At 36.4% G+C, this 27,061-nt stretch overlaps 1 protein-coding gene across 1 annotated transcript in view; it reads left to right on the top strand.

Moving 5' to 3' along the window:
• Nucleotides 1-26,537, top strand: part of LOC102501389 (kynureninase) — a 46,049-nt gene extending 19,512 nt beyond the window's left edge. The window contains exons 3-6 of the mRNA XM_027767027.1: nt 9,939-9,991; nt 13,115-13,200; nt 20,762-20,992; nt 25,379-26,537. Of these exons, the coding sequence (XP_027622828.1) occupies nt 9,982-9,991; nt 13,115-13,200; nt 20,762-20,992; nt 25,379-25,507 (456 nt within the window). The 5' untranslated portion in view covers nt 9,939-9,981 and the 3' untranslated portion in view covers nt 25,508-26,537. The remainder of the gene's footprint in view (nt 1-9,938; nt 9,992-13,114; nt 13,201-20,761; nt 20,993-25,378) is intronic.
• The last annotated feature ends 524 nt before the right edge of the window (nt 26,538-27,061 follow it).

Genomic DNA, 27,061 nt, shown 5'->3' with positions numbered 1-27,061 from the left:
TAAAGGAAATACATAAATACTACAATATGCTTTCATATCTGTACAGACTATATATATTTCTTAAAGTCCAGCTGCCAATGTTTTTACTATGAAGATTAAGAATATGAAAAGCTATCAGGCTAGCCAGGTGGTGTGGTGATTAAAACAGCTGGATCCCACAAGGCCAACTGTATGGTTCAAGTCCCAGACCAGTAGCTTGAGAGGCGTGCTGCGTATGTGTTTGTACACGCCCCAAACCTAAGTGTAGACGGAAGTGAAGGAATTGTTCGTAGTTACTCCCCCTGGGGGTGCTTTCTCACTTTCTCTCGTATTCTTTCTCCCTGGTGAATGTACATGCCTCATAGGAAGTTTAAATTAATTAATTAATAGAAGTTATTTAAATGAATACATTTCTGATTACTCTCTGGAGAAAATAACCCTTAGGAAGTTTTGGACTCCATGAAACAATTATCTAATGAAGAAAATAAGTAATTTACTTGAGGTTAGGTTATTGAAAATGCTAGGATGCCAGACATTATTTCATACCCCCAATTGCTGTTTCAGAGTTTAAGAATAAATAATCATGCTGTACCCCACATGGTCCTTGTTTTTGCAATGCTGTATCAATTTTGCTGATTCAGCACATTTTTAAAAACCGTAAAAGCATGAAGACAATTGCCTTTAGTTCTAGGTTTGGAGCTACGGAAAGAGAGCGAAGAGGAAAGAAAAGGGAAATGTTCACATGTTCACATCCTAAAACACAGATTTAAATGATTAAATGTGTGATAAGAAGTTATCAAATTAAAAGACCTTTGAAAGTGGTCTTTTATGAAAATATATCTTAAACTATTGTAATCTGGTTTTGTCATATAGTATTTTGGGTTTTGCTTCAAAGCCAAAATAAGTATTTAGCTTAAGTTAAGAAAACTGGGATAGTTTAATTTTGATGAGGTTTGGGTGAGAAGAGGTAAGGGGTTTAAAGGATAAGTTAAATTAATTCAGTACATAAAATATTTAGGAATTCATACTGAAAATTCTGCCATTAAAGACTTGTTAAAGAGATCAAGGAGAGTTTGGATATTTCATTTCGTAATTCCTGGCATCCAAAATCATATTCAGTGGATCCCCAGTGGCTTCCTCTTACTAAATCTGAATATCATGCCTCAAAGATGCCTTTATAATAAATGATGCTTTCCATTTGATAACATTTATCTGAAACTCCTTTTAGGAAAGTTGTAATGTTCAAAATCACAAAGCATATTAAAATCTTTACTTTTTATTATTTATTGGATTTCTTCCAACACCTACTTCTTCAAAATTCTGTTAATATCTCCATTCTTTTTAAATTAAATCCCCGCCTGATTTTAAATTTTTGATGGGAAAAGATTTGAAGTTCTAGTCCAAGTACAATGAGATTGTATCTTAATTGCTATCGTTCGAATTCCGTGTTTAGAAATGATTTATGAGCTTGCTCTGATAATAGCTACTTATAAGTTAATATAATGGTTTTTAATTTTACTTTATTAGATTTAGAATTTTGTTTCTTTTTTCCATAGCCATGCCAAGGTTGCATTTAGATTGTATTTCTTTTGTATTCTGATTTTACCTTTCCTACATTCCAAGTTATGGGCTCTTAAAATGGTTTTAACTATCTCCTAGGTTCTGGATGATGTGTTTTGAGTTCAAATATTCTTTAAGACTTTTTTTTTTCTTTTAAAAAACTTCAAACAGTTCCTGTTTCCCGTTTTAAAGACTTTGAGGTATATGATACAAAAGAACTTCACATGTTCACAGAAAATGAAATTAAAGTACAAGTTTATTTTGCTGAAATTTTTAAAATGCATGCTTAATTTTTTCATAATATACATTTACCATAAACTTTGGATGACCTCTTCTAGAAGTGACATGCTTATTGAAGTTCACTAAATCAGATGTTTAGGACCACGCATTTTGAAGAAGAAGAACTGACTACAGAGATTCTAAAACAACACACAAATTCTAAAAGATGATATTTTTAGAGGGGGGGGCAGAACATTGTACCAAAACAGTGTGGCAGTTCCTAGTTTGTGGCCACCCTAGTCTGATATGGAGCCTAGCATTCTGCCAGCTCTAAACCTTTAGGAGAGTATTAAAATAACTTGAGAAAAATTGCTTTTGTAGCATCACTGATTAATTTTTAAAAACCTAACCCAGATTATTTTGCCTTGTTTTGTGAATATCCTTGATCATAATAGTCTATATCTATATTTGGGCTTTAACAATGAAAAAATAGTGGGATTCCAGGCTGGCAGGTAGCACTGTTTCAGAGTTTAAGAATAAATAATCATGCTGTACCCCACATGGTCCTTGTTTTTGCAATGCTGTATCAATTTTGCTGATTCAGCACATTTTTAAAAACCGTAAAAGCATGAAGACAATTGCCTTTAGTTCTAGGTTTGGAGCTACGGAAAGAGAGCGAAGAGGAAAGAAAAGGGAAATGTTCACATGTTCACATCCTAAAACACAGATTTAAATGATTAAATGTGTGATAAGAAGTTATCAAATTAAAAGACCTTTGAAAGTGGTCTTTTATGAAAATATATCTTAAACTATTGTAATCTGGTTTTGTCATATAGTATTTTGGGTTTTGCTTCAAAGCCAAAATAAGTATTTAGCTTAAGTTAAGAAAACTGGGATAGTTTAATTTTGATGAGGTTTGGGTGAGAAGAGGTAAGGGGTTTAAAGGATAAGTTAAATTAATTCAGTACATAAAATATTTAGGAATTCATACTGAAAATTCTGCCATTAAAGACTTGTTAAAGAGATCAAGGAGAGTTTGGATATTTCATTTCGTAATTCCTGGCATCCAAAATCATATTCAGTGGATCCCCAGTGGCTTCCTCTTACTAAATCTGAATATCATGCCTCAAAGATGCCTTTATAATAAATGATGCTTTCCATTTGATAACATTTATCTGAAACTCCTTTTAGGAAAGTTGTAATGTTCAAAATCACAAAGCATATTAAAATCTTTACTTTTTATTATTTATTGGATTTCTTCCAACACCTACTTCTTCAAAATTCTGTTAATATCTCCATTCTTGGTAAATTAAATCCCCGCCTGATTTTAAATTTTTGATGGGAAAAGATTTGAAGTTCTAGTCCAAGTACAATGAGATTGTATCTTAATTGCTATCATTCGAATTCCGTGTTTAGAAATGATTTATGAGCTTGCTCTGATAATAGCTACTTATAAGTTAATATAATGGTTTTTAATTTTACTTTATTAGATTTAGAATTTTGTTTCTTTTTTCCATAGCCATGCCAAGGTTGCATTTAGATTGTATTTCTTTTGTATTCTGATTTTACCTTTCCTACATTCCAAGTTATGGGCTCTTAAAATGGTTTTAACTATCTCCTAGGTTCTGGATGATGTGTTTTGAGTTCAAATATTCTTTAAGACTTTTTTTTTTCTTTTAAAAAACTTCAAACAGTTCCTGTTTCCCGTTTTAAAGACTTTGAGGTATATGATACAAAAGAACTTCACATGTTCACAGAAAATGAAATTAAAGTACAAGTTTATTTTGCTGAAATTTTTAAAATGCATGCTTAATTTTTTCATAATATACATTTACCATAAACTTTGGATGACCTCTTCTAGAAGTGACATGCTTATTGAAGTTCACTAAATCAGATGTTTAGGACCACGCATTTTGAAGAAGAAGAACTGACTACAGAGATTCTAAAACAACACACAAATTCTAAAAGATGATATTTTTAGAGGGGGGGGCAGAACATTGTACCAAAACAGTGTGGCAGTTCCTAGTTTGTGGCCACCCTAGTCTGATATGGAGCCTAGCATTCTGCCAGCTCTAAACCTTTAGGAGAGTATTAAAATAACTTGAGAAAAATTGCTTTTGTAGCATCACTGATTAATTTTTAAAAACCTAACCCAGATTATTTTGCCTTGTTTTGTGAATATCCTTGATCATAATAGTCTATATCTATATTTGGTCTTTAGCAATGAAAAATAGTGGGATTCCAGGCTGGCAGGTAGCATGGTGGTTAAGGATGCTGTACCCCCACATGGCCAACCGTGATTCGAATCCTGGACCTGCCAGCTTGATTTCTCACTCTCTCTCTCACACACTCTCTCTGTCCTTCTCTGGTCAAATAAAAATAAAGAAATAAATGAATAAATAAATTCTTTAAAAAAATTATGGGATCTTAGCCTATTTGTCAAATATTTTTTGTCAATTTGCATGTTAATAATAGTGGCATCTACTTCATAGGATTATTTTGCAGATAAAGTGATTGGTTAGAACTAGTTCATTATGAAAGTTCAATGAACATCTCTTATTATTGCCCTCAAAACTATTTAAAAAACTGTAAGAACCAAAGTCAGGAAAGACCTATTCAATCTCTAAGTTAAACTTGTTCGACTATTTTTACAAGCCTTATTCAAATGTTTGGAGAGTTCCTAATCACCTTGGTTCAAGTTGCTTCCTTTCAGTCAACTGGAAGGTAATATCGGGGACAGACTTTGTCTCTACTATGCAGCATTATTAAATAATTCCTTTTCCTTTCTTTCTTATTTAAACTAGTAATGTTTTTCACAACTGAAAAGTGAGTTAACCATACACTAGTATTGGCTCTTATATTTACATTATGATATCATTGATATTCTTTTTGAAAATACTCAGAATAATCTGAAAAATATGCTACACATCAAAGAGGAGAGTTAAGACTTCTTTATTTCATAAAATAATATGGGTAAAAATAAATTTTAATGAGATAGAGATGTCATCTTGTTATAATATCCTACTTAAATGAGCAAATTTCTTTTTATCAAGAAAAAGTGTAGAGGAATTAATCTCAGAAAGTTGCAAGTTTTTCTAGAAGAAATAACATTTAGAATTTCATTAGGATTGAAGATAGAAACCACCAATGATTATAATAACAAAGTAATTATTAATATTTTATATTAGAATAAAGATGTAAAGGAAGAAAAACATCATGAAAAATCAGGGGCAGTATTAAATTATTCATTGCCACTGGCCTTGGGACTTTATAGCACATATGGTGTGAACTACACCTTCTCCTCTTTTGCTTTCTTTGATCACTACATGCCAGAAAACTGTAAAAGTTTCTATTTGTGATGGGTTGACCCTGTTGAAGGATATTTTCCTTAAGTAATTGCTTTGATCACTGAATTCAGTAGCACCACTGTCACTTCTACATAGTTGCTTTTCTGGGGATCTCATCCCGGGTGAAAGATCCAAGGTTGTGGGTGTGGGGAAAGATGATGGATGGAAACAATAAGAATGTTCAATGACGCTTGTCCAGGATCCAGGTAGTCTCCTCGTGTCCTCCATACTAACCTGTTACAGAGCAAGTAATAATTCCTTTAGTGAATACATGCAGAGGAGGCATGTCATCATCAAAAACTGAGGTAGTCAACCTGGAAATTCATCCTTTTTAAATAATTATATTGCATTTATATGTTTTTCAAACTTAAAGTACTTTTATAGCTTTAGTAAACACAGCATTAAAAAAAGGATGCCTTGACCTCAGTTATAAAACCAGTTCTGATTTTTTTCTTTAAAAAGAACACATTTTACCCTTTCTGTAGTCCCTGGATTCTTTCATATTTGTGTTGTGAAATGTCATCAGTATTTTCAATCACATTATACCGTTTCCTCCTGTGATATTGTGTGCAAACACTGGGTCTTTGATGTTTCTGTCAGACATATCCAGCAATCACTCTAACTCATACTCTGGAATTTTTAATAGCACTCCACAAACAAAAAATGACAAGAATATGTATTCTTTGGTGAATACACAAAAATGAAGAAATTTGCTAAGTAAGAAAAAAGATTGAAATATTGCTCCTGAATTATTTTTTAATCTCACTAAAAAGAAATGGAAAATAAAACCTGGTGCTGGTTTTTTTTTACTTTTTGTTTTATTTTTCCATTGTCCTACCTCACCGTGCTAGTCTCAGATTTTTGGGAAAGAAACTCCCAGGAGGCAAATTTTAAACTGGTTTCCCAGAGAGCGTGGTCTGTGTAAGGACTCATTTTTTTTTATATTAATTACAGAAGAAATCATCCTTCTTGACATATTATAGTATCTTTTTTCCAAAAGATAAAAATTGGAATAAAATAATAGTAAATGACCCAGCTCTAAACTATGATAAAGGGATCTAATTCATTTAAGTTAGAATACTTATTTAATATCTGCTTTTAATGCAAATATAATTTTATTGGCCTCAATAGAACGGGATCATAATAAGTTCCCCATAATGCCCAGCAGAGTGTCGTGCTTACTGAAAGAATAGCTTTGAATAAATACACAGCATGATAAACAGCAATATCTCAAATAAGCAATCACTTCCTAAGATGGCTTTGTCTTTCCACGCAGTTTAACTCATTGATGTAGTTGTGTGTTTAAATTAACTGAAGTTAGGTTGTGATCCCGATTCTTATATTTAATACAAAAAGCTTTTTTTTTTCAGAATTTTGGTAATCAAACTTTAAAGTTTTATTGCTGATTCTACTTGTCATCAGAATTTTGATAATTAAAAAAGGTTAAATAGTTAATGTCAGTCTATCCACTTGGGGAGACAAATAACTTTATTTTCTTTGTTTTTATCTATTTGAAATTAATTAACGTGTGTGATATAAAAAAATTCAGTCTTGTAACTTCAGGTTAAGCTTAGAGATTTTCTTTTTGCTATTTTACTCAGGAAATTTAGAGTTCGAGCTTTGTCAGTTCAGATTTCTTTCCTTTCCTTTCCTCCTAAAGAGGATATCTAAGGTTGTAGAAGAGTGCTGTGGAGAGCACCCAGGCATACAAAAGGAGAGGTACCTCCTGAAGACTGCTGAGAAATACCTGTACCCCTTTGGTCGTCTGTCCCCATTACTGTGCATTCTTTAAGCTACCTCAAACTACCACGGTCCCTCGCCTTTCATCCCAACTGACCAACCTCCTCCACTAGGGACACTGGATCTCTCTGTCAATCCATATCCTTTCTGGGAGTGAAAGAATTTCAGTATGTTCTGCTGGGTCTTTTTCGGGTAGTATAAATCTAAATTGTAAACAGAGGTACTATAACAGGTCCATTCTGCTAACATTTCTTTTTTCCTTAGAAAGAGAGACATTTCTACTATAGGGTGTGTGCACTTGCCAGAGTGCCATGGAGACAGAGAGCGAAAGAGAGACAGAAAATGAGAAATCACCCCCCAGGGGGGATGGCCACACTGCAATCCTTTCTCCTCCATTCTCCTCTCGGGATCCTGGGCACACACACACACACGCGCCCCATGTGAGTTTTAAGCCACCGGGCCCGTGACTCCAACTGTGATCCACCATGTGGGAGTCTGCGATGTAACCACTTTGCTATCTGCTGGTCCCTCTGCCAACATTTTTGTACTAATTCAATGACACCAACTGGACATGGATACATTCTCTACGACCACTCTGGATTGCCTCCTAAGGCTAAGGACACAGGGCTCAGGTCATTTCCATCAGCTGGTCCTCCCAAACATATCTGGAATTCCCACTGACCTTTCAATCATCCCAACCCTATTTCCTAGAGCTTTCCTGGGGGCAGGGAGTGCAACCTAAATCCAGTCTTTCTCAATTTTTCTGAAGCCTCTCCTCGCATGGCATGAGCACAGTCTATTGAATTTGTGGGTTAGCATCGTTTCCTCTATTCTCTTCTAAGTTGCTGTTTGTAACATATGCCGGGCTTTAACACATGATGATTAGAGATCCCAAATGTCTACCTATTACGTGTAAGAATAGGCTAGTTAATCAAATTATTGGTTCTCATGACAACAGAAAATCCTGTTCAAAAGCCGTGATTGAGCAAAACTCGCACACAGCCAATTGCTAAGGGAAAAAGGACTCTAGAGAATTCTAGAAGAACCTCCCCAGATGTGGTCCCATGATCTTGGGCCTCCGAAATTATGATATAAATATTATACAGTTCTTTTCTTTATAAATCACCCACCGTCGCATTTGGTTATTAGTGGCAGAAATGTTGTTGAGACCATAGTGTCAGTGCTTCTAGCTGAAAATCTGATCAGTTTTCAAATGCTAGATATTTCATAGTTAGTGATTAAATAAGTAATAATGTTTTAATGTCCTTACATTTTTTCATGTTATCTGCAGTCATAAGATTTGTAAGAAGTAAACATAAATATTCATTTAGGTTTGAAGTAGACATATTACTTCTTATTTGCTGGGGAGGTACTCCCACCACCAATCCCGGGCAGAAGTTCGGTTGTGTAGGATCAGTGAAAAGTAATCACAGATTTGGGGATATATAAATAATAAGACCATCCAAAACTTATTTTTCTCAAATCAAGACTTTAATACTTGGAGCAATCTTAAGCATAAGCGATGTCAGACTTTATGTTTTTGTTTATTTTTCCCTCACAAACAGCTTCTGGCCTTTGGAGACTGTTGCGTAGTATTCTGTTTTCCTTACAGTACTTTCAAAACTTTCTTCACTTCTTTCTCTTTTAAATACTTTTTAACTTTAATTTTATATATTATTATTATTTTAATTGGACCAGAGAGAGACAGAGAGAGAGAGAAGGAACGTAAAAAAGCAAGCTGCCAGCTCTGGGACTCAAACCATGACTGGCCATGTGGGTGTCCAGCATCCCTGTCTTTATTACTCATGTGTGCTCTTTCCTCCTAATTCCTTCTTGATTTCTATAAACTCATTTTCATCCCTCCTATTGTCAATCCATTCCTACATTTTAGTTGGCATTTCTGTGTTGGTTGTTTTTTCATTACTCATTCTTAAATAAATGGAATTTTCCAAGATCAGTACTTTGGGGTATCATGATGAAAATTCTTTCAAATGTGACAAATATTATCCCCTCCTATCATTAGTTTGACTTATAATTTTGTCTTTTTATCACAGAATTTTTAGTATTTATGAATTTATTAGTATTTTCCTTTATATTTTCTTCTTTTGTCTTATGGTTGTAAAGACATTTCTCTTTCAAAAATTACATAAATGTATAACTGCATTTGCTTCATTTTTGCATTTATTGAAATGTCACTATGATTACTTGTATGATTTGAGGGCTGCATTTTCTATAATGTTCCATTTGTCTTGCTGATGCTTCTTTTACTAAGGCTGTTTGTTCTTTTAATACACTTTATAATATGCTATATTGTCTTGTAAAGCTGGCAAGATATTATTTATAAGATAATATACATATCATACTCCTCTCTAGCTTTCCATTTCAAAATGTAGTACTTTTATCCATGTATTCTATACATACTTGAACATTTTTTTCCAGGCTCCAAAATAAAATGCTTTGGAATTTTAATTGTGAAAGCATTAAGACTAATAAATTATTTACAAAGAATTTATTACCAAGATAATTGCATTTCTCTCCCAAATTGTATATATTTCTGTTTAAATTGTTTTGTAGTTTTTTTCTATGTAATATGCACACACACATGTGTATGATCTTTTTGTATCAATCTTGTATTTTATATCTGACTAATTCACATTTTTATTAAGAATATGAAATTAACTTATTCTTTTAAGAAAGTATTACAAATTTTTAACTATTATATGGAAATTTTAAAAACTTTTTTCTGATTCTATTATGAAAGTATTATTATATTAATTATTCTACTCTATTGAACATTTAGTTTTATCTAAAATAAAAATGCTCTTAACATTTCTGTTCATTATATTTTAAATAAGAAAAATGTTAGTAAATATATTTCCAATAATTTTACATTAGAAAAATAAAATGATTACTAATGTGGGTAAACCAATTTTATTCTTAGTGATGTTATAAACACTAATTGTCCTGTAGCATTTATCTGCTTATGTATTTGATAACATATCACAAATGGTTTTAATATGTAGCTCCCAAATTCTTAAATTAATCTTGGTTACTTTGTAACTCAAACACTTAATGTTGCTATTTGTACTTTAGGTTGGTGGGATGGTTTGGCCATGAACTGAGCACCAGATTTAAAATGGATAACAGTTAAGTATATTCTATTTTACTTCACAGGATATTTTATTTTCACTTTTATTTTAATTTTCATGTCTTTGGATTATATTTAATATACATGTCCCATGGAGGATACACTTTTGAAATATCACTGTGAATCGTTGAAATAAGTAACGACATTTCCAGAATGTAAAATTAGGTGTTTATAGACGTTAGTGTAATTTCGAGTCTATTCCTTTGTTGAAAGATAAAAGGAAATAACATCTAACACTCGGTTCACGTGACCTGGTGAGATCCTATCAACAGCGTGCCTTAAACATCAGGCAGTAAGGACAGGAGGGAATTTGGGACTTGCGATCAGGCTCAGAGAAACTTGGATGTTAGTCCCACTTTACTACTTAACAGTTTTGTGATTCTGCACAAGTTGATCATCTTAGGCTATTTTACTTTACCCAATATTTAATATGAATAATAGTATCTATTGATATTTCAGAGTATAGTTTAAGAATAAGTAAAAACTTTAAATTGAGGACCAGCAGTTAGTGTAATGACTATGTCGCTGGATTCCCACGTAGTCGACCACGATTTGAGTCCCGGACCTGGTGGCTTAAACTTGCGCTGGACACGTGTGCGTGCGTGCCCAAGATCCCAAGAGAATGGAGGAGAAGGGATTGCAGCATGGCCATCCCCCCTGGGGGGAGATTTCTCACTTTCTGTCTCTCTGCCTCTCTCTCTGTCTTTCTGGCGAGCGCATGCGCCCTATAGCAAAACCTTCTCAAACAAACAAAAAAAGTCAAATTCAAAACTTTAAGTAACACAAAGAAGTACTTTAATAAATATTTATTTTCCTTCTCTCTCCAAATTTCCCCCTTGTGGTTTCTGCCACTAACAAAGAATGTAGCAATCTCTATGAACAATTAAACCCCAGGGGGTAGAAACAGAACTATATCATGTGAATGCCTCTCAGATGCCCTGCTTTTTCCCAACTGACTCTATCCTTCAGTCACGAAGGACACAGAAAGCATCATAAATGATATGAGTGTTCAATGTAAACCTGATATTGCAGATTACTTCTAACCCTGAGGTTCTTTATATATATATTTGTATTTACAATAATCAAGATGAGGGACCAGCATATGGTGTAATGGTTACATCACTGGACTCCTACGTGGCTGACCAATCTGGTGACTTGAAATTCACACCTGGCTCATGTGCATGAATGGCCAGAATCCAAGAGGAGAATGGAGGAGAAGGAACTGTGGCGTGCCTATCACTCCTGGGGGAGGGGGTACTGATTTCTCACTTTCTGTTTCTTTGTCTCTCTCTGTGTCTCTGGTGAGCACATGCACCCTGTAGCAAGAGTCTCTTTAAAAAAAAAAAAAAAAGATGCAAAGGGGCAGGATAGACTATGCTAGACAAATCAGAAAACTGTATTTTATCTTGGGTGCTGAAATAATAGCTCTGTGATTGTGCCAATTACTTAAATTCTTTAAGGTAAACTTCCTTATCTGTAAACAGAAGTAGTAGACTAGATAAAGGATGAGAAATTTATTTCTTTGAAGGACAAAAAGGAAATTGCTTTTTATACTATACAAATGGAAAATACTTCTCCCTGTGATCATGGTGCAATCACACCATCACTGATACATATTGGGCAATTGTGGTTATGTTCTCCTAAAGCTATGCTTTTTTTTTTTTTTTTTTTTTTTGTAGGTTTTTGTTTATGGAGCTCGCCCAACAGACAGAGAGAGACAGAGAGACAGAAAACGAGAAATCACCTTCCAGGGGGGATGGCCATGCCACAATCCCTTCTCCTCAATTCTCCTCTCGGGATCTTGGGCACGCACGCATACGTGCCCAGCGTGAGTTTTAAGCCACCGGGTCCAGGACGCAACGTGCATTCCCTTCGGGGGGAGTCCAGTGACTTAGCCATTACGCTAACTGCTGGTCCCCTCCTAAAACTATTTTTAAAGAAGTAAGTGGATCTGGGACCAGCAGTTGGCCTAATGGCTATGTCGTTGGACTCCCACGTAGTCGACCGCAGTTGGCGTCCTGGACCCGGTGGCTTAAAACTCACGCTGGGCACGTATGCGTGCGTGCCCAAGATCCCGAGAGGAGAATTGAGGAGAAGGGATTGTGGCATGGCCATCCCCCCTGGGGGGGGATTTCTTGTTTTCTGTCTGTCTGTCTCTGTCTTTCTAGTGAGCACACATGCCCTATAGCAAAAATCAACAACAAACAAAGTAAATGGATCGGATTTGGTCCATAGGCCATAGTTTGACTGGTCCTGCATTAGATGAAGGTATATAATTTTGTTAAATGTTTTTAAAGAATTATTTAATTATTTAATTAATTAATTCAATTCACTAGAGAGATAGTAAGAGAGACAGCAAGGTGCCAGGTTTGGGATTTGAACTGCCGTCGATCATGTGGGTGTCCAATGCCTCAGCCACCATACCACCTGCTGACCTCAGAACCATAATGTTTTGACATTCTTTTAGTCAATCTTAGTCTTAATTTTATCTCTAACTAGCCACCTTAATCTTACTGGATTTAACTTGCCAGAATTTAATCTACTTAGTTCAAAGAAAGTATCTGCTATTAATTTACATTTTAAAACATACCATACTTACGCAGATCTTTTTTTAAAAAGCCTTCTCTCCAAAGCAAGTCACTTGGCTTACTACTCTTAGAGCTAAGACACCTTCATAGGTCATTTAATTTGTTTTTCTGCCTTCGGGTGACATGACAATGACATGCCCTTCACATCTTAATGCTCTGTCACATTGACATGGTTTCATAACAGAAAAGCAAAACATGGGGCAGAATATGGAATGCTGGCTTGGGAATGGGAACAGAAAGGATGGGTTCCAGAAAAACTTTAGTAAGAAGCCTTTTTCATCTGTGTCTAATGGTTCTAATGTTCTAGCTCTTAGTGAGCTTCTAAGAAGATTCAGACAAGAGGTGGAAAATGCCAGTGATCGGGGAAAGATGCCAGGATTTGAGCTCTGTGGAGTTCCTCTTTATTCCCAAATAGAAACACTATACGGGAATAAAGTGTTTAAGTCTTACCCTTCTACTGTGTACTTCTTTAATGTCTATGTGGACAATTTTTAAGACATATCCTATAAAACTGACATGTATTTCTTTTACAGAACTGCAGTTAAGCCCTGGGGTCAGTGGATTCCGAATTTCAAATCCTCCCATGTTACTGGTCTGTTCTTTACAAGCCAGCTTGGAGGTGAGTGGTCTATGTGTCCACCGAACCACAACTTTTTCCTTTTCATTCTTTTTTTTTTCATTTTAATTAAACTTGTATTTGCTGTCAAATTTCACCACGATGTAAGAATATACACAAATTAACCAAAGTTGTGTCACTGTTAAATTCAGTTATTGTCAGGATCCTGTTTGCTTAAACAAAATATGTGTCTAACATGATACTGTGTAAAACAAAGATTCTTGGGGCCAGCAGATGGCATGGTGGAGTCACTGGGCTCCCACCCAGTCAGCCACAGCTCGAGTCTTGAACCTGGTGGCTTGCTTTCTTATTTTCACTCTCTCTCTCTCTCTCTTGCTGTCTCTCTCTGGTGAGTACACATGACCTTTAGCAAATTCAAAATAATAATAATAATACATACAATTAAATAAATAATTATTTTTAAAAATTCATATTTATATTCAGGTAACAGAGATACAAAGATACTGTTTTAGCAGGGAGAGCATTCTTCCTAAAGATCATGGGAAAATAAAAACATAGGAAGCTCAACTGGTAAAAAAACCCAGAAACTTTCTACACATTGTGTACAAGATACACCCTTCATTGACAAAGGTATTTGTAGGCTGCAAGTGAAGAGACTGACAGCTTGTAGTACTTCCTCTGCTAGGCAGCAAGATTAGAAATGTGTAAGATGCTTGAGTAGACGATGGACAAACGGCAGTGTTCTCCTCGAGGCCAGCAGAGGCGCGGCGACTAAACCTTACATTTACACCTCCAGCCCCAAGCACAATGCTTGCCACATTACTGGGACATAGTGAACATTAAGTGGAACTGACCTGGGGAGACGTATTTTTTGTTACACTGAGAATATGTTTGAGCTTAAATAAGTTATTTAACCTTCTCTTGGTCTCTCTATGTGCAGAAGAAGCTTGTGATATTTAATTCTTCATTTAATTCATCATTGAAAATGTAGTTGTTGAGAAAATATTGCATGGCAGGTACTATGGACTCTCTTTTCTCTGTCCTATGAGTCAGTGCACTTCTGGGAAGTACCACGGAACAAAGTTAGGATTTTAAAAAGTCCCCCAAACAAACAAAAAACTGTAAGTGACCAGAGTACATCAAAGACTGAGCAAGGTTGCCTCATGAGGTAGGTTAGATTTTTTTTTTTTTTTACTGGATTGTCTATAGCTATGTAAAATCTCTACAATTATTGACTCATTCAAAAAATATTCATAGTTTTCATTAGAAAAACTTAGTGTCACTGTGTAATTAATATCTATATGTTAGGCTATATATACATATATATGATGATGATAGACAGGTAGATACATACAGATAGATAGATAGATAAATATACATATTCCAAAAACCAAACTACGATTCTTTAGATATTATTTAGGGTTAGATCAACTCTATTCTAGTAAATATATTTTGTTAATAATTATATGCCAATCATAATATTAATACATGTTAAGTGAATATATATTACATGTAAAGTAAAATATAATTAAAATACATATACATACATTTATATTTCAAATAACGGTGTTACATATATTAATTGAACAAGAATTTGAATTATTTTCTTTAATACCTCCTAAAGTCTTCTAGCATATATTTTAGAAAATGTAGTTGTAGAGAATTTTAGCATCGAATCAGTGACAAAGACTTTCAAATTCCCTTTCAAATCTAGATTCTACAGGTCTTTGCATACTTTAAGCAGTTTCTCATTCTGGCCACAGGAGGGCACTGTCAAGTTCCTCTGGTCTTACATAACTTAAAGATTGGACAGTGATAATCACTATTTCATTTGATTCCTGTTTAAAGAGCATCTTACTCAGTTTGACCAGTAGATGGAGCTTGTGCTGTTTTCAGTTTTTGGCAGAATTCTTTAAAATTGGAAAATAGACCCAGTAACAAGATTTTTTTGGCAATGATATATTTCGGGAATATTTTTCTGATTAATAAATCAGATAATGAAATTTGAGTTGTTCGTAGGAGGTCTATCAGAGAAACATTTAAACATTTTAAAACACAATAAGGTTTCTGCTTTCTTTGCGATTTTATATCAAGGATGAGTGACAAAAATGAAAGTGACCAACAAATACTTCAAGAAGAACTAGTACTTAAAGTAGTTTCCTCTGATTGACCTTATCTTTGTAAATAATTCCTCAGTCATATCTAGAAATTTTCTTTTAGATGCTCCCATTTGGAGCTGTTCTCTGCACTGGGCTAGCTTTCCTTCCAATATGCACTCTGCTGCAGAAGGAGAGAAAGCAGTTTCCTATCACCTCTAGTTTTTTACCCCATTGTATTAGAGTCACCAACACATATTCTTTATTCTCAGTTATACTCTAATTTATTTTCTTCCTTTAATATCGAAACGTGAACCTCAGTTAAAGGACCCCGAGAGCACAAGGAGAGGAGTGTACATTTCTCCGGAGCTCCGTTAAAGGACCCCGAGAGCACAAGGAGAGGAGCGTACATGTCTCTGGAGCTCCGTAGTGCTCCAGTATTTCTCTAGAGCCTCTTACTGAAGTCATTTGCTGCTGAGGTTCTTTTCTGACCATGTTATCTTTAGTTAACCAAGCCTTATGTTAGAGAAAGCATCTCTCAAAATGATCCTCTAATTATACACTGCAAAATTGTAAGAATTACAGAATTTTGTCCTTAAACGTTTTCTGGTCTATAAATGTGAAAATGTCCTGCTAATTTATGAGCTCGCTTTGTGAGTACCAGTGAATTAACCCTGTTAGTACTTTCCCTATCTGTTTAGAAACTTACTGCATTATAGGAGACACAATGCAGGGATTCTTAAAGTTTGTAAATAAAAGATATAAACACATGCCTTTTTTCATTGTCTCGATTTTCCTTGGGAAACATATTTTTATAGTTCAGTATGAACTCAAGGACAAGAATCAATTATTGGGCTAGCTGGTGTTATGGTGGTTAGTGGCTGGAGCCCACATGGTCAATCAAGTGGTTTGAGGCTCAGACTCTGGGGCTTGAAAATGATGCTGGGAATTTGGGTGTGCATGAAAAAAATCTCACCAGAAGTGAGAAATGGAAGAGAAGGGATTGCCCTGTCACTGCTACCTATGGGGATGCTTTCTCATTTTCCAGCTTTCTCTCTGGGGAGTGCATGGACCCTCTGAAAAAATTTTTAAAAAAAGGATCAATTGCACATGATTGTGACCTCAGATTTTCCATATAATGACTGATTAACGTGCCTTTATTTATAATCACTTACGCATATGATTGATTTGAGATAATTAAAAACAACACCTGTAATCAGTTTCAAACTGTTCTTTGTATTTTTGGTGCTTAATAATTTGTATAGTAACTTTAAAATATTGTGGATCAAAGGAAGGCTGAGGCTCGGAACCAGGCGGCAAGTCTACCCCTCACTGGACACTTGAGTGCGAACTTACACAAATAGCAGTTACTCTTGATTTCATCTGCCTCTCTCTTCTTTTTTTTTTTTTTTTTTTTGAGAGATTTTTCACTGTAGGGTGCGTGCGCTCGCCAGACAGACAGAGAGAGACATAGAGACAGAAAGCGAGAAATCACCCCCCAGGGGGGATGGTCACGCCGCAATCCCTTCTCCTCCATTCTCTCGGGATCTTGGGCACGCACGCACATGCGCCCGGCGTGAGTTTTAAGCCTCCGGGTCCGGGACACGAACCGCGGTTGACTACGTGGGAGTCCAGCGACATAGCCATTACACTAACTGCTGGTTCCCTCATCTGCCTCTCTTAAATGAAGATGTTTGGACCAGAGTACTTCAGAAGTCTGCTTAATCTTCCAGTTATTTGAAATTAAATAATATGTCCTAGTCTTGTGTAGCAATAGGTAGACGATTTTTAGATCCTTTTTGTATAAATTTACAATGAAACAACTTGCTTCAAAATACAAATTTAGAGGAGTCCATTAAAATACATGCCAGGTCAAAAGATCTCAAGCAAATAAAAATGTACTACATGTTTCTGCACAAAGTTATGAGGGAGTCGGTTTCAAGAATTCAAATGAAGAATATGACAAATGGAAACATCAAATTGTACTTATATTTCTTATTTAAACTTCTCTAACTTTTATAACTTTGGGTTCACTTTACTCAGTAAGAAAAAATAACCAAGTATTTGAACCTTTGCCAAGAATTCTGTTATAAGTGGAATATTTTTCAAACTACACTTCTCATTTTTATCTAATTAAAAAATTATTCTTTCTGAATTCTGAAAGCAAAGGAATAATAAGTAAAAAAGAAGATATTTATCCTACTTCCTTGTAAACTCTTATTAGCTCCTCGTAATATTTTTATGTGAAGCCTCACAATAGACTTTCCTACCCTGTAAGAATTTAAGAGTACCTCAGAATACAGCTGCCCTTGTCATTCTAATGTGGGAAATAGTTATACAATATAACTTATTTAAAAGTTAGTTTCTTATTAAAAAGTAATAGCATTCCACAGTATATTAAAGTGGGACTACTGGGGCCAGCAGATGGCATAGAAGTTACATCACAGGACTCCCACATGGTCAATTACTGCTCAAGTCCTGGACCCGGTGGCTTGAAAATCATGCTGAGTGTGTGAGTGCAAGTCCAAGATCCTAGGAAGAGAATGGAAGAGAAGGGATTGTAGTGTGGCCAAAACCTAGGGGGTGATTCCTCACTCTCCTTCTAACTGTTTGTCGCTGTCACTGGCTGGCACACACATCCTATGGCAAAACTTGTACAGAGAGAGAGAGAGAGAGAGAGAGAGAATCAAGCAAATAAAAATGTACTACATGTTTCTGCACAAAGTTATGAGGGAGTCGGTTTCAAGAATTCAAATGAAGAATATGACAAATGGAAACATCAAATTGTACTTATATTTCTTATTTAAACTTCTCTAACTTTTATAACTTTGGGTTCACTTTACTCAGTAAGAAAAAATAACCAAGTATTTGAACCTTTGCCAAGAATTCTGTTATAAGTGGAATATTTTTCAAACTACACTTCTCATTTTTATCTAATTAAAAAATTATTCTTTCTGAATTCTGAAAGCAAAGGAATAATAAGTAAAAAAGAAGATATTTATCCTGCTTCCTTGTAAACTCTTATTAGCTCCTCGTAATATTTTTATGTGAAGCCTCACAATAGACTTTCCTACCCTGTAAGAATTTAAGAGTACCTCAGAATACAGCTGCCCTTGTCATTCTAATGTGGGAAATAGTTATACAATATAACTTATTTAAAAGTTAGTTTCTTATTAAAAAGTAATAGCATTCCACAGTATATTAAAGTGGGACTACTGGGGCCAGCAGATGGCATAGAAGTTACATCACAGGACTCCCACATGGTCAATTACTGCTCAAGTCCTGGACCCGGTGGCTTGAAAATCATGCTGAGTGTGTGAGTGCAAGTCCAAGATCCTAGGAAGAGAATGGAAGAGAAGGGATTGTAGTGTGGCCAAAACCTAGGGGGTGATTCCTCACTCTCCTTCTAACTGTTTGTCGCTGTCACTGGCTGGCACACACATCCTATGGCAAAACTTGTACAGAGAGAGAGAGAGAGAGAGAGAGAGAAAGAGAGAGAGAGAGACTATTTGTAACACAGAAACAAATGTTTGTTAGTTATCAAAAGTAACCTGAAAGAACAACCCCTCCAGCCTTTTAAAAACTGTAAACCTAAGTAATATTCTCCCAAAGTCGTCTTAAGCTATGAATAAAAATGAACTATCAAAACACATTAAAAGGAATATTTCCCACATTGCCCTTACCTGCATTTTGTGGCACCCGTAGCAGAAACAGGAATTTGCCTAGATTTAACATATTAATTAGAATTTCCATGAATGTTATTCATTTCCAGAGATAAACTTGAAACGATTCATCTCACAGCTGTTTTTTCCCCAAATCTCCCATCAAACACCTATGAGCCCCACCTTGCTCTCCTCCTGTTCTCTGTGAGAATGCTGACTACAGGCTTTTGCCCCCAAACTTGGCTGTGTTTCAAGTCCTCATTCCACCAGGTCTGCCTACATTTTTTTTTTTTAACTCTACAAAAAGAGGAGACCTTTCTATCAAACTCTGTGACTCTGGTCACCTGAGTCCTGAAGCAGTAATTGCACCCCAGATCTCAGGTGCTTCTGAAAGAGCCAGCCTCCACTTGCAGCTGATACCTTCTCAGGCTTCAGACAGAGTCGGTGAGGTCTGATTAAAGAGAGAAACGCATATTACTCTATCCTCTGCTTCTCTTTTCCTTAGATAGCATTTCTTCAATACAATTCCCATCTTCTCCTTCAGCCGAATTCATAGCTTCCGCACAGTAGAGTTCCAGAACTATCTATACCCGAATGTCTTGAGAGCTGTTAGGATGCCTGGTCAGACTTGCCACATGTAACACAAAAATAACTATTTTCATAGACTTGCTAAAGTCTAGATGCCACCCACGACCCTAGTTTTGCTCTTGATATTTTTGTTGTTGATGCAGAAAAGAGACATCGAGTGGCATGCCAGTGCATCGCGCTCTGCTTGCAGTTCATTCAGTTCGTATAGGCAGGATATATTTTTAAACTCTACTTGACCTTAAGTGATAAGCCAGAAAAGCATGTCTGCTCTGACCTGTAATGTTGTGACACCAGTTAGTGTGTGGCCTTGTCACTCATCTTTATATAAGACACCTCAGACAGCAAATGACAGCATTTTCACACTAGTGCTAGAGTTTAGTAGGGAAAAAAAAAATAGAAAGTAAGAAAGACAGAATGAAAGAAAGCAGGCTCACGTGCTTCAGTAAAAGTAAGTATATTACCTAACATTTGCTTCCTTTTCTGAGAAATTTAGCTTAATTATTTAGCAGCTTGTTTACTTACCGTGAAGCTAGGAGAAATTTGGAATCTGCAAAACACTTATAAATAATATTAATAACATTGCCTCTCACATATGTATATATATTTAGTTCATATCGCACTTTTTGTGGACCAAACAAATTTTGCATCAGAATAGAAGGTGGGTGGGAGGTAGCAGATGTCATGGCAGTTATGTTGCTGGACTCCCACATGGGGCCAACTACAGTTTGAGCCCTGGACCCAGTGCCTTGAAAATCATTCTGGTAATGTGTGTGTGCCCAAGATCCTGGACGGAGAATGGAGGAGAAGGGATTACGGCCTGGCCATCCTCCCTGGGGAATGACGTCTCACTTTCTCTCACTATCTCTCTCTCTCCAGAAAGTGCACACACCCAAAGTCAAAAACCTCTTAAAATTTTTTTGGGGGGAAATTTTTAAGTTTTATGATACTTAACTGTATTTGCACACACTATTTTAAAATAACTATGAAAAGACACAATATTGGCTTAATTTTTTTTTTCCTTCTTTGATGAGTATTGTTTAAAAAACACATTTTTTCTGTCATAGAAACTTCACTTTCAATTCTTAAGGGCAATGCCCTTAAAATGGCTTTTTTTTTTTTTAAAGGTGGTCTGAAATGAGATATCTATTGGAAAGATTTAAAGTGAGCAATTCCTTTTTTATGCATGATTTACACTTAATTTTTACTTCTTCATGAATCAGTAATATTCTGCTAATGTGATTGTTTCTCATTCTGCAGATCTTTAAGGAAGCAACTCTGAAAGCACTGAGGAGAAAGTCCATTTTGCTAACTGGTTACCTGGAATACATGATCAAGTATTACTACAGTAAAGATGAGACAGAAACCGGGAAACCAGTTGTGGACATAATTACTCCATCCTGCATAGAGGACCGGGGCTGCCAGCTAACATTAGCGTTTTCTGTTCCAAACAAGGATATTTTCCAAGAATTACAGAAGAGAGGAGTAGTTGTAAGTACATCTCTTGCTTTGCTACCATAGTTTCTCCAGTAGCATAGGCCAAACATTGGGATAATATTTTGGTTCTTTGGTTTATTCATTTTTGCATGTGGTTTCCTATAAAACACTCAGTTAGTGTAAATTAAGTGCCAGCTGAGCATTCAAGCACTGTGCTAATTGAAGGGCATACATAACCACTGTTTCTGGGAAAAGAGAAGAAATCACAAATTTGGGTTGTAGGGAATAGTTTGATATAACATTTTCTTTTTATAACAGTTTAGACAGAAAAAAGAATTCATCGTAATCAATTATGACTTTTTTTTTGGAGGGTTTTTTTTTTTTTTTTTTTTCTATAAGCGGCGTGCGCTCCCCGGGACGCCTATAAGGTGCGTGCGCTCGCCAGACAGACAGAGAGAGACAGAGAGACAGAAAGCGAGAAGTCACCCTACAGGGGGGATGGCCACACGGCAATCCCTTCTCCTCCATTCTCCTCTTGGGATCTTGGGCATGCACGCACACATGCCTGGCGTGAATTTTAAGCCACTGGGTCCGGGATGCGAACCGCAGTCAACTACATGGGAGTCCAGCAACATAGCCATTATGCTAACTGCTGGTCCCTATGATGTTTTCAATAGTAAAAACTCCAATATGTATTCATTGAATAAATGGAATAAAATAAGATGTCAATTTAGTGAAGGGGAAAAATAAAGCAGTTTTATTTAGTTGCTTGATTAAACTAAGATATTTTCAACCTTGTCACTTTGGTCAGAAAAATATGTAGACTCTTCTCAAGAGTTGCAGCATTGCAAGAAATGTTTAACCGGAAACCAGCAGTTAGCGTAATGGCTATGTTGTTGGACTCCCACGTAGTCGACTGTGGTTCACGTCCCAGACCCGGTGGCTTAAAACTCGCGCTGGGTGCGTGTGCGTGTGTGCCCAAGATCCTGAGAGGAGAATGGAGGAGAAGGGATTGCAGCATGGCCATTCCCCCCTGGGGGGTGATTTTTCCCTTTCTGTTTCTCTCTGTCTTTCTGGCGAGCACATGCGTCCTATAGCAAAAACCTCTCGAAAAGAAGAAGAAGAAGAAGAAGAAGAAGAAGAAGAAGAAGAAGAAGGAGAAGGAGAAGGAGAAGGAGAAGGAGAAGGAGAAGGAGAAGGAGAAGAAAGAACATCAAAATTGCAAACCAAGCTTCCCTCTTTCCAAGCTACGTGCTTGGAAACGGTGGGAAAGGTCATTAATATCTATTGGCTTGAGATTTCATATCTGTATTTTAATTGTAAAAATACATACCTCAAAGAATTGTTATGAGAATTAAGTCAGACAGCACACATAAGCCATCTACCTTATTGTCTAGCCTAGAGGGACTATTTCTAATATTTGGCCATAGTAATCTTGGGGCCAAGTGAAATGATCTGGTCTTGCCTCAGGACCTATGAGAGTTCCCCTAAATTTTTCCAGATACCAGTGAGATTCTCATCCCTTTACATTTGTCCCAGGGTTCCAGGCCTTCCAAGCTTCCCCCACAGAAAAATTATGTGTATGATCTATTCGATATTTAAAGAAGACACTTGCTGAGTCAATTTCAGAAAAATATTTTGGACATTTATTTACCAACGCATTATTATTTTATTTATTATTAAGAGAAAAATTTCAGAGGCCAGCAGGTGGCGTAAAGGTTAAGGTCCTGGACTCCCACACGGCCTATAACTGTTTGAGTCCCAGACCTGGTGGCCTGGAAATCCCACTGGGTACATGTGCCTGCAGGCCCAAAAACCCCGTAAGGAGAATGGAGGAGAAGGGACTGCAGTGTGGCCATCCCCCCTAGGGAGTGAGCTCTCACTTTCCCTCTCTGTTTCTGTCTCTCTCAAGTCACAATGGCACATGCCCTATGGCCAAAAACCAAAATAAATAAAATACAAATAAAAAGAGGAAACTTTCAAATAACATGGGAAAACTATGTTTTACTTAAAATGGAGAAAAAATTTTTCTTACATATTAAGTTTTAGGAAAATTGCATGAATTTTTGTCTTGAGTTTATTTTGAATATAAGTTCTCAAAGTGTGACTAATGCTAACATTGTGACTCTATTTCTTCCCCCCACAGTGCGACAAGAGGGATCCAAATGGCATTCGAGTGGCTCCAGTTCCTCTTTATAATTCCTTCCATGATGTTTATAAGTTTATCAATGTGCTTATTTCTGTGATTGGCTCTGTAGAAAAAAAACGTTACTAGTTTTTTTTTTTAACTTAATTATACTGAAAATGATATAGTTATGCTATTATTCAATTTTAATTATTAAAAGCATTTCAAAATTGATTGTATGTAATGGGCAATAAATCATATATTTTTCAGAAAAATCTGATATGATTTTCAGCCTATGACCCTGAGGAATATACATAGATACCCAGGTTCTTGGTGTTTTGGGGCTCAAAAATTATATTGGTCCAAGTATTATGTACATAATCCATCACATTTTATGATCATCAAAGTGATTTATGTTGATTTAATTGTAATTTGGCTGACAAATTCATATTGCATGTTATGTCAGTTTTAGAAATAAACCTTAGTTATAATTTACTAAGGAGCTTTCTGAGCACTGCAGATGAACAGACTGATGTACTTATTTTTTATTTTGTCAGTGTGGGTATCTGCTCAACAGAGAGACTGAGAGAGTAGGAGAGGAAGAAAGCACCCCCACATAGGGCATAGTCACCCCACAGTCACCCCTCCACTTCTTCATCCTGTCAAGATTCTGAACAACCACACACAATATTTCAAGCTGCCAGGATCAGAATTCAAGCCATATGGTCAACCATGTAGACTCCAGCTCCCTTAGCCAGGAGGCCCTGGAGCCGGCCTGTATGTGTGATTTTACCATCTTCCATACAGCACCAGTCTTAAGTGGGAAAAAGGACATTTTCTGGGAAAGTGGCTTTCAAATATTTTTGGCCTAGTCCATGAGACCAGTACTTATGTGTACACATGCCATATTTAATTGATTCTTAGACATTTTTGTCATATTTTAGCATCTCTGAAAGAGGACATGGCTTTTAATTTTTGATCAATAGCTTCATACAATCAGCATTGGCCATTCTTTCACATTATCATCTCTAGAACTGCATGCTTCTCACAATGAACAAGGAGCATGTTAGATTTGATTTTGAAATGGTGTACATAACAAAAATAAATTGTCATAAATTATTTTTGTGTCCTGATTTTTAACTGTATTTACATCAGTATAATAAATGCTGGTTGCAACTCATTATAGTAGTCTCCCTCATACACAGTTTCATTTTCCTTGGTTTTATTCACAAACACAAACAAAAATATCAGTGGACAATTCACGAAAGGTCTACAGTCTTGTGCCCTCTTACTCCATCCTGCCAGGGATGTGTGTCATCTCTTTGTCCCGAATATTCACACTATATATCACCCACCTATTAATCATTTAATAGCTTTCTCAGTTTTTAGGTCAAAAACTGTATGCTGGGGGACCAGCAGTTAGTGTAATGGCTATGTCGCTGGACTCCCATGTAGTCCACCGCAGTTCGAGTCCCAGACCTGGTGGCTTAAACTCATGCCGGGCATGTGTGCGTGCGTGCCCATGATCCCAAGAGGAGAATGGAGGAGAAGTGATCCTGGGGGCGGGGTGATATCTCGCTTTCTGTCTCTTTGTCTCTCTCTGACTTTCTGGTGAGTGCAGGCACCTTATAGCTAAAACCTCTCAAAAAAACAAAAACAAAAATAAAATCCTTAAGAATTATTTTGAGAATTGAGAAAAATTTGTACAGAATTTGCAAGTCAAGATTCCATTTTTAAGCCCAAAACCCTAAGAAAGGCTCAGATTCCTGGGATAATCTTGGATGTTACATTTCTCTTGGGCTAGTAGTTTTGCTCTTAACTAGAATATTCACAGAGGTGCAAGAGATACATTATAGTGGAGAGATGACTTATCCTTTGGGACCAGCAGTTGGCGTAATGGCTGTGTTGCTGAACTCCCATGTAGTCTACCGCAGTTTGAGTCCTGGACCCTGTTGCTTAAACTCAAGCTGGGTGCGTGTGCATGTGTGCCCAAGATCCCAAGAGGAGAAGGGACTGCAGTGTGGCCATCCCCCCTAGGGAGTGAGCTCTCACTTTCCCTCTCTGTTTCTGTCTCTCTCAAGTCACAATGGCACATGCCCTATGGCCAAAAACCAAAATAAATAAAATACAAATAAAAAGAGGAAACTTTCAAATAACATGGGAAAACTATGTTTTACTTAAAATGGAGAAAAAATTTTTCTTACATATTAAGTTTTAGGAAAATTGCATGAATTTTTGTCTTGAGTTTATTTTGAATATAAGTTCTCAAAGTGTGACTAATGCTAACATTGTGACTCTATTTCTTCCCCCCACAGTGCGACAAGAGGGATCCAAATGGCATTCGAGTGGCTCCGGTTCCTCTTTATAATTCCTTCCATGATGTTTATAAGTTTATCAATGTGCTTATTTCTGTGATTGGCTCTGTAGAAAAAAAACGTTACTAGTTTTTTTTTTTAACTTAATTATACTGAAAATGATATAGTTATGCTATTATTCAATTTTAATTATTAAAAGCATTTCAAAATTGATTGTATGTAATGGGCAATAAATCATATATTTTTCAGAAAAATCTGATATGATTTTCAGCCTATGACCCTGAGGAATATACATAGATACCCAGGTTCTTGGTGTTTTGGGGCTCAAAAATTATATTGGTCCAAGTATTATGTACATAATCCATCACATTTTATGATCATCAAAGTGATTTATGTTGATTTAATTGTAATTTGGCTGACAAATTCATATTGCATGTTATGTCAGTTTTAGAAATAAACCTTAGTTATAATTTACTAAGGAGCTTTCTGAGCACTGCAGATGAACAGACTGATGTACTTATTTTTTATTTTGTCAGTGTGGGTATCTGCTCAACAGAGAGACTGAGAGAGTAGGAGAGGAAGAAAGCACCCCCACATAGGGCATAGTCACCCCACAGTCACCCCTCCACTTCTTCATCCTGTCAAGATTCTGAACAACCACACACAATATTTCAAGCTGCCAGGATCAGAATTCAAGCCATATGGTCAACCATGTAGACTCCAGCTCCCTTAGCCAGGAGGCCCTGGAGCCGGCCTGTATGTGTGATTTTACCATCTTCCATACAGCACCAGTCTTAAGTGGGAAAAAGGACATTTTCTGGGAAAGTGGCTTTCAAATATCTTTGGCCTAGTCCATGAGACCAGTACTTATGTGTACACATGCCATATTTAATTGATTCTTAGACATTTTTGTCATATTTTAGCATCTCTGAAAGAGGACATGGCTTTTAATTTTTGATCAATAGCTTCATACAATCAGCATTGGCCATTCTTTCACATTATCATCTCTAGAACTGCATGCTTCTCACAATGAACAAGGAGCATGTTAGATTTGATTTTGAAATGGTGTACATAACAAAAATAAATTGTCATAAATTATTTTTGTGTCCTGATTTTTAACTGTATTTACATCAGTATAATAAATGCTGGTTGCAACTCATTATAGTAGTCTCCCTCATACACAGTTTCATTTTCCTTGGTTTTATTCACAAACACAAACAAAAATATCAGTGGACAATTCACGAAAGGTCTACAGTCTTGTGCCCTCTTACTCCATCCTGCCAGGGATGTGTGTCATCTCTTTGTCCCGAATATTCACACTATATATCACCCACCTATTAATCATTTAATAGCTTTCTCAGTTTTTAGGTCAAAAACTGTATGCTGGGGGACCAGCAGTTAGTGTAATGGCTATGTCGCTGGACTCCCATGTAGTCCACCGCAGTTTGAGTCCCAGACCTGGTGGCTTAAACTCATGCCGGGCATGTGTGCGTGCGTGCCCATGATCCCAAGAGGAGAATGGAGGAGAAGTGATCCTGGGGGCGGGGTGATATCTCGCTTTCTGTCTCTTTGTCTCTCTCTGACTTTCTGGTGAGTGCAGGCACCTTATAGCTAAAACCTCTCAAAAAAACAAAAACAAAAATAAAAATCCTGTATGCTGGGTTCAGTACTATTTCTGGTTTC

This window comes from Tupaia chinensis, unplaced genomic scaffold (assembly GCF_000334495.1).
Source record: "Tupaia chinensis unplaced genomic scaffold, TupChi_1.0 Scaffold143837_1, whole genome shotgun sequence".
In the NCBI taxonomy this organism is placed as follows: Eukaryota; Metazoa; Chordata; class Mammalia; order Scandentia; family Tupaiidae; genus Tupaia; species Tupaia belangeri.
Note: the sequence above shows the minus strand (reverse complement) of the source record. Positions and strands in the feature narration are given on the sequence as shown.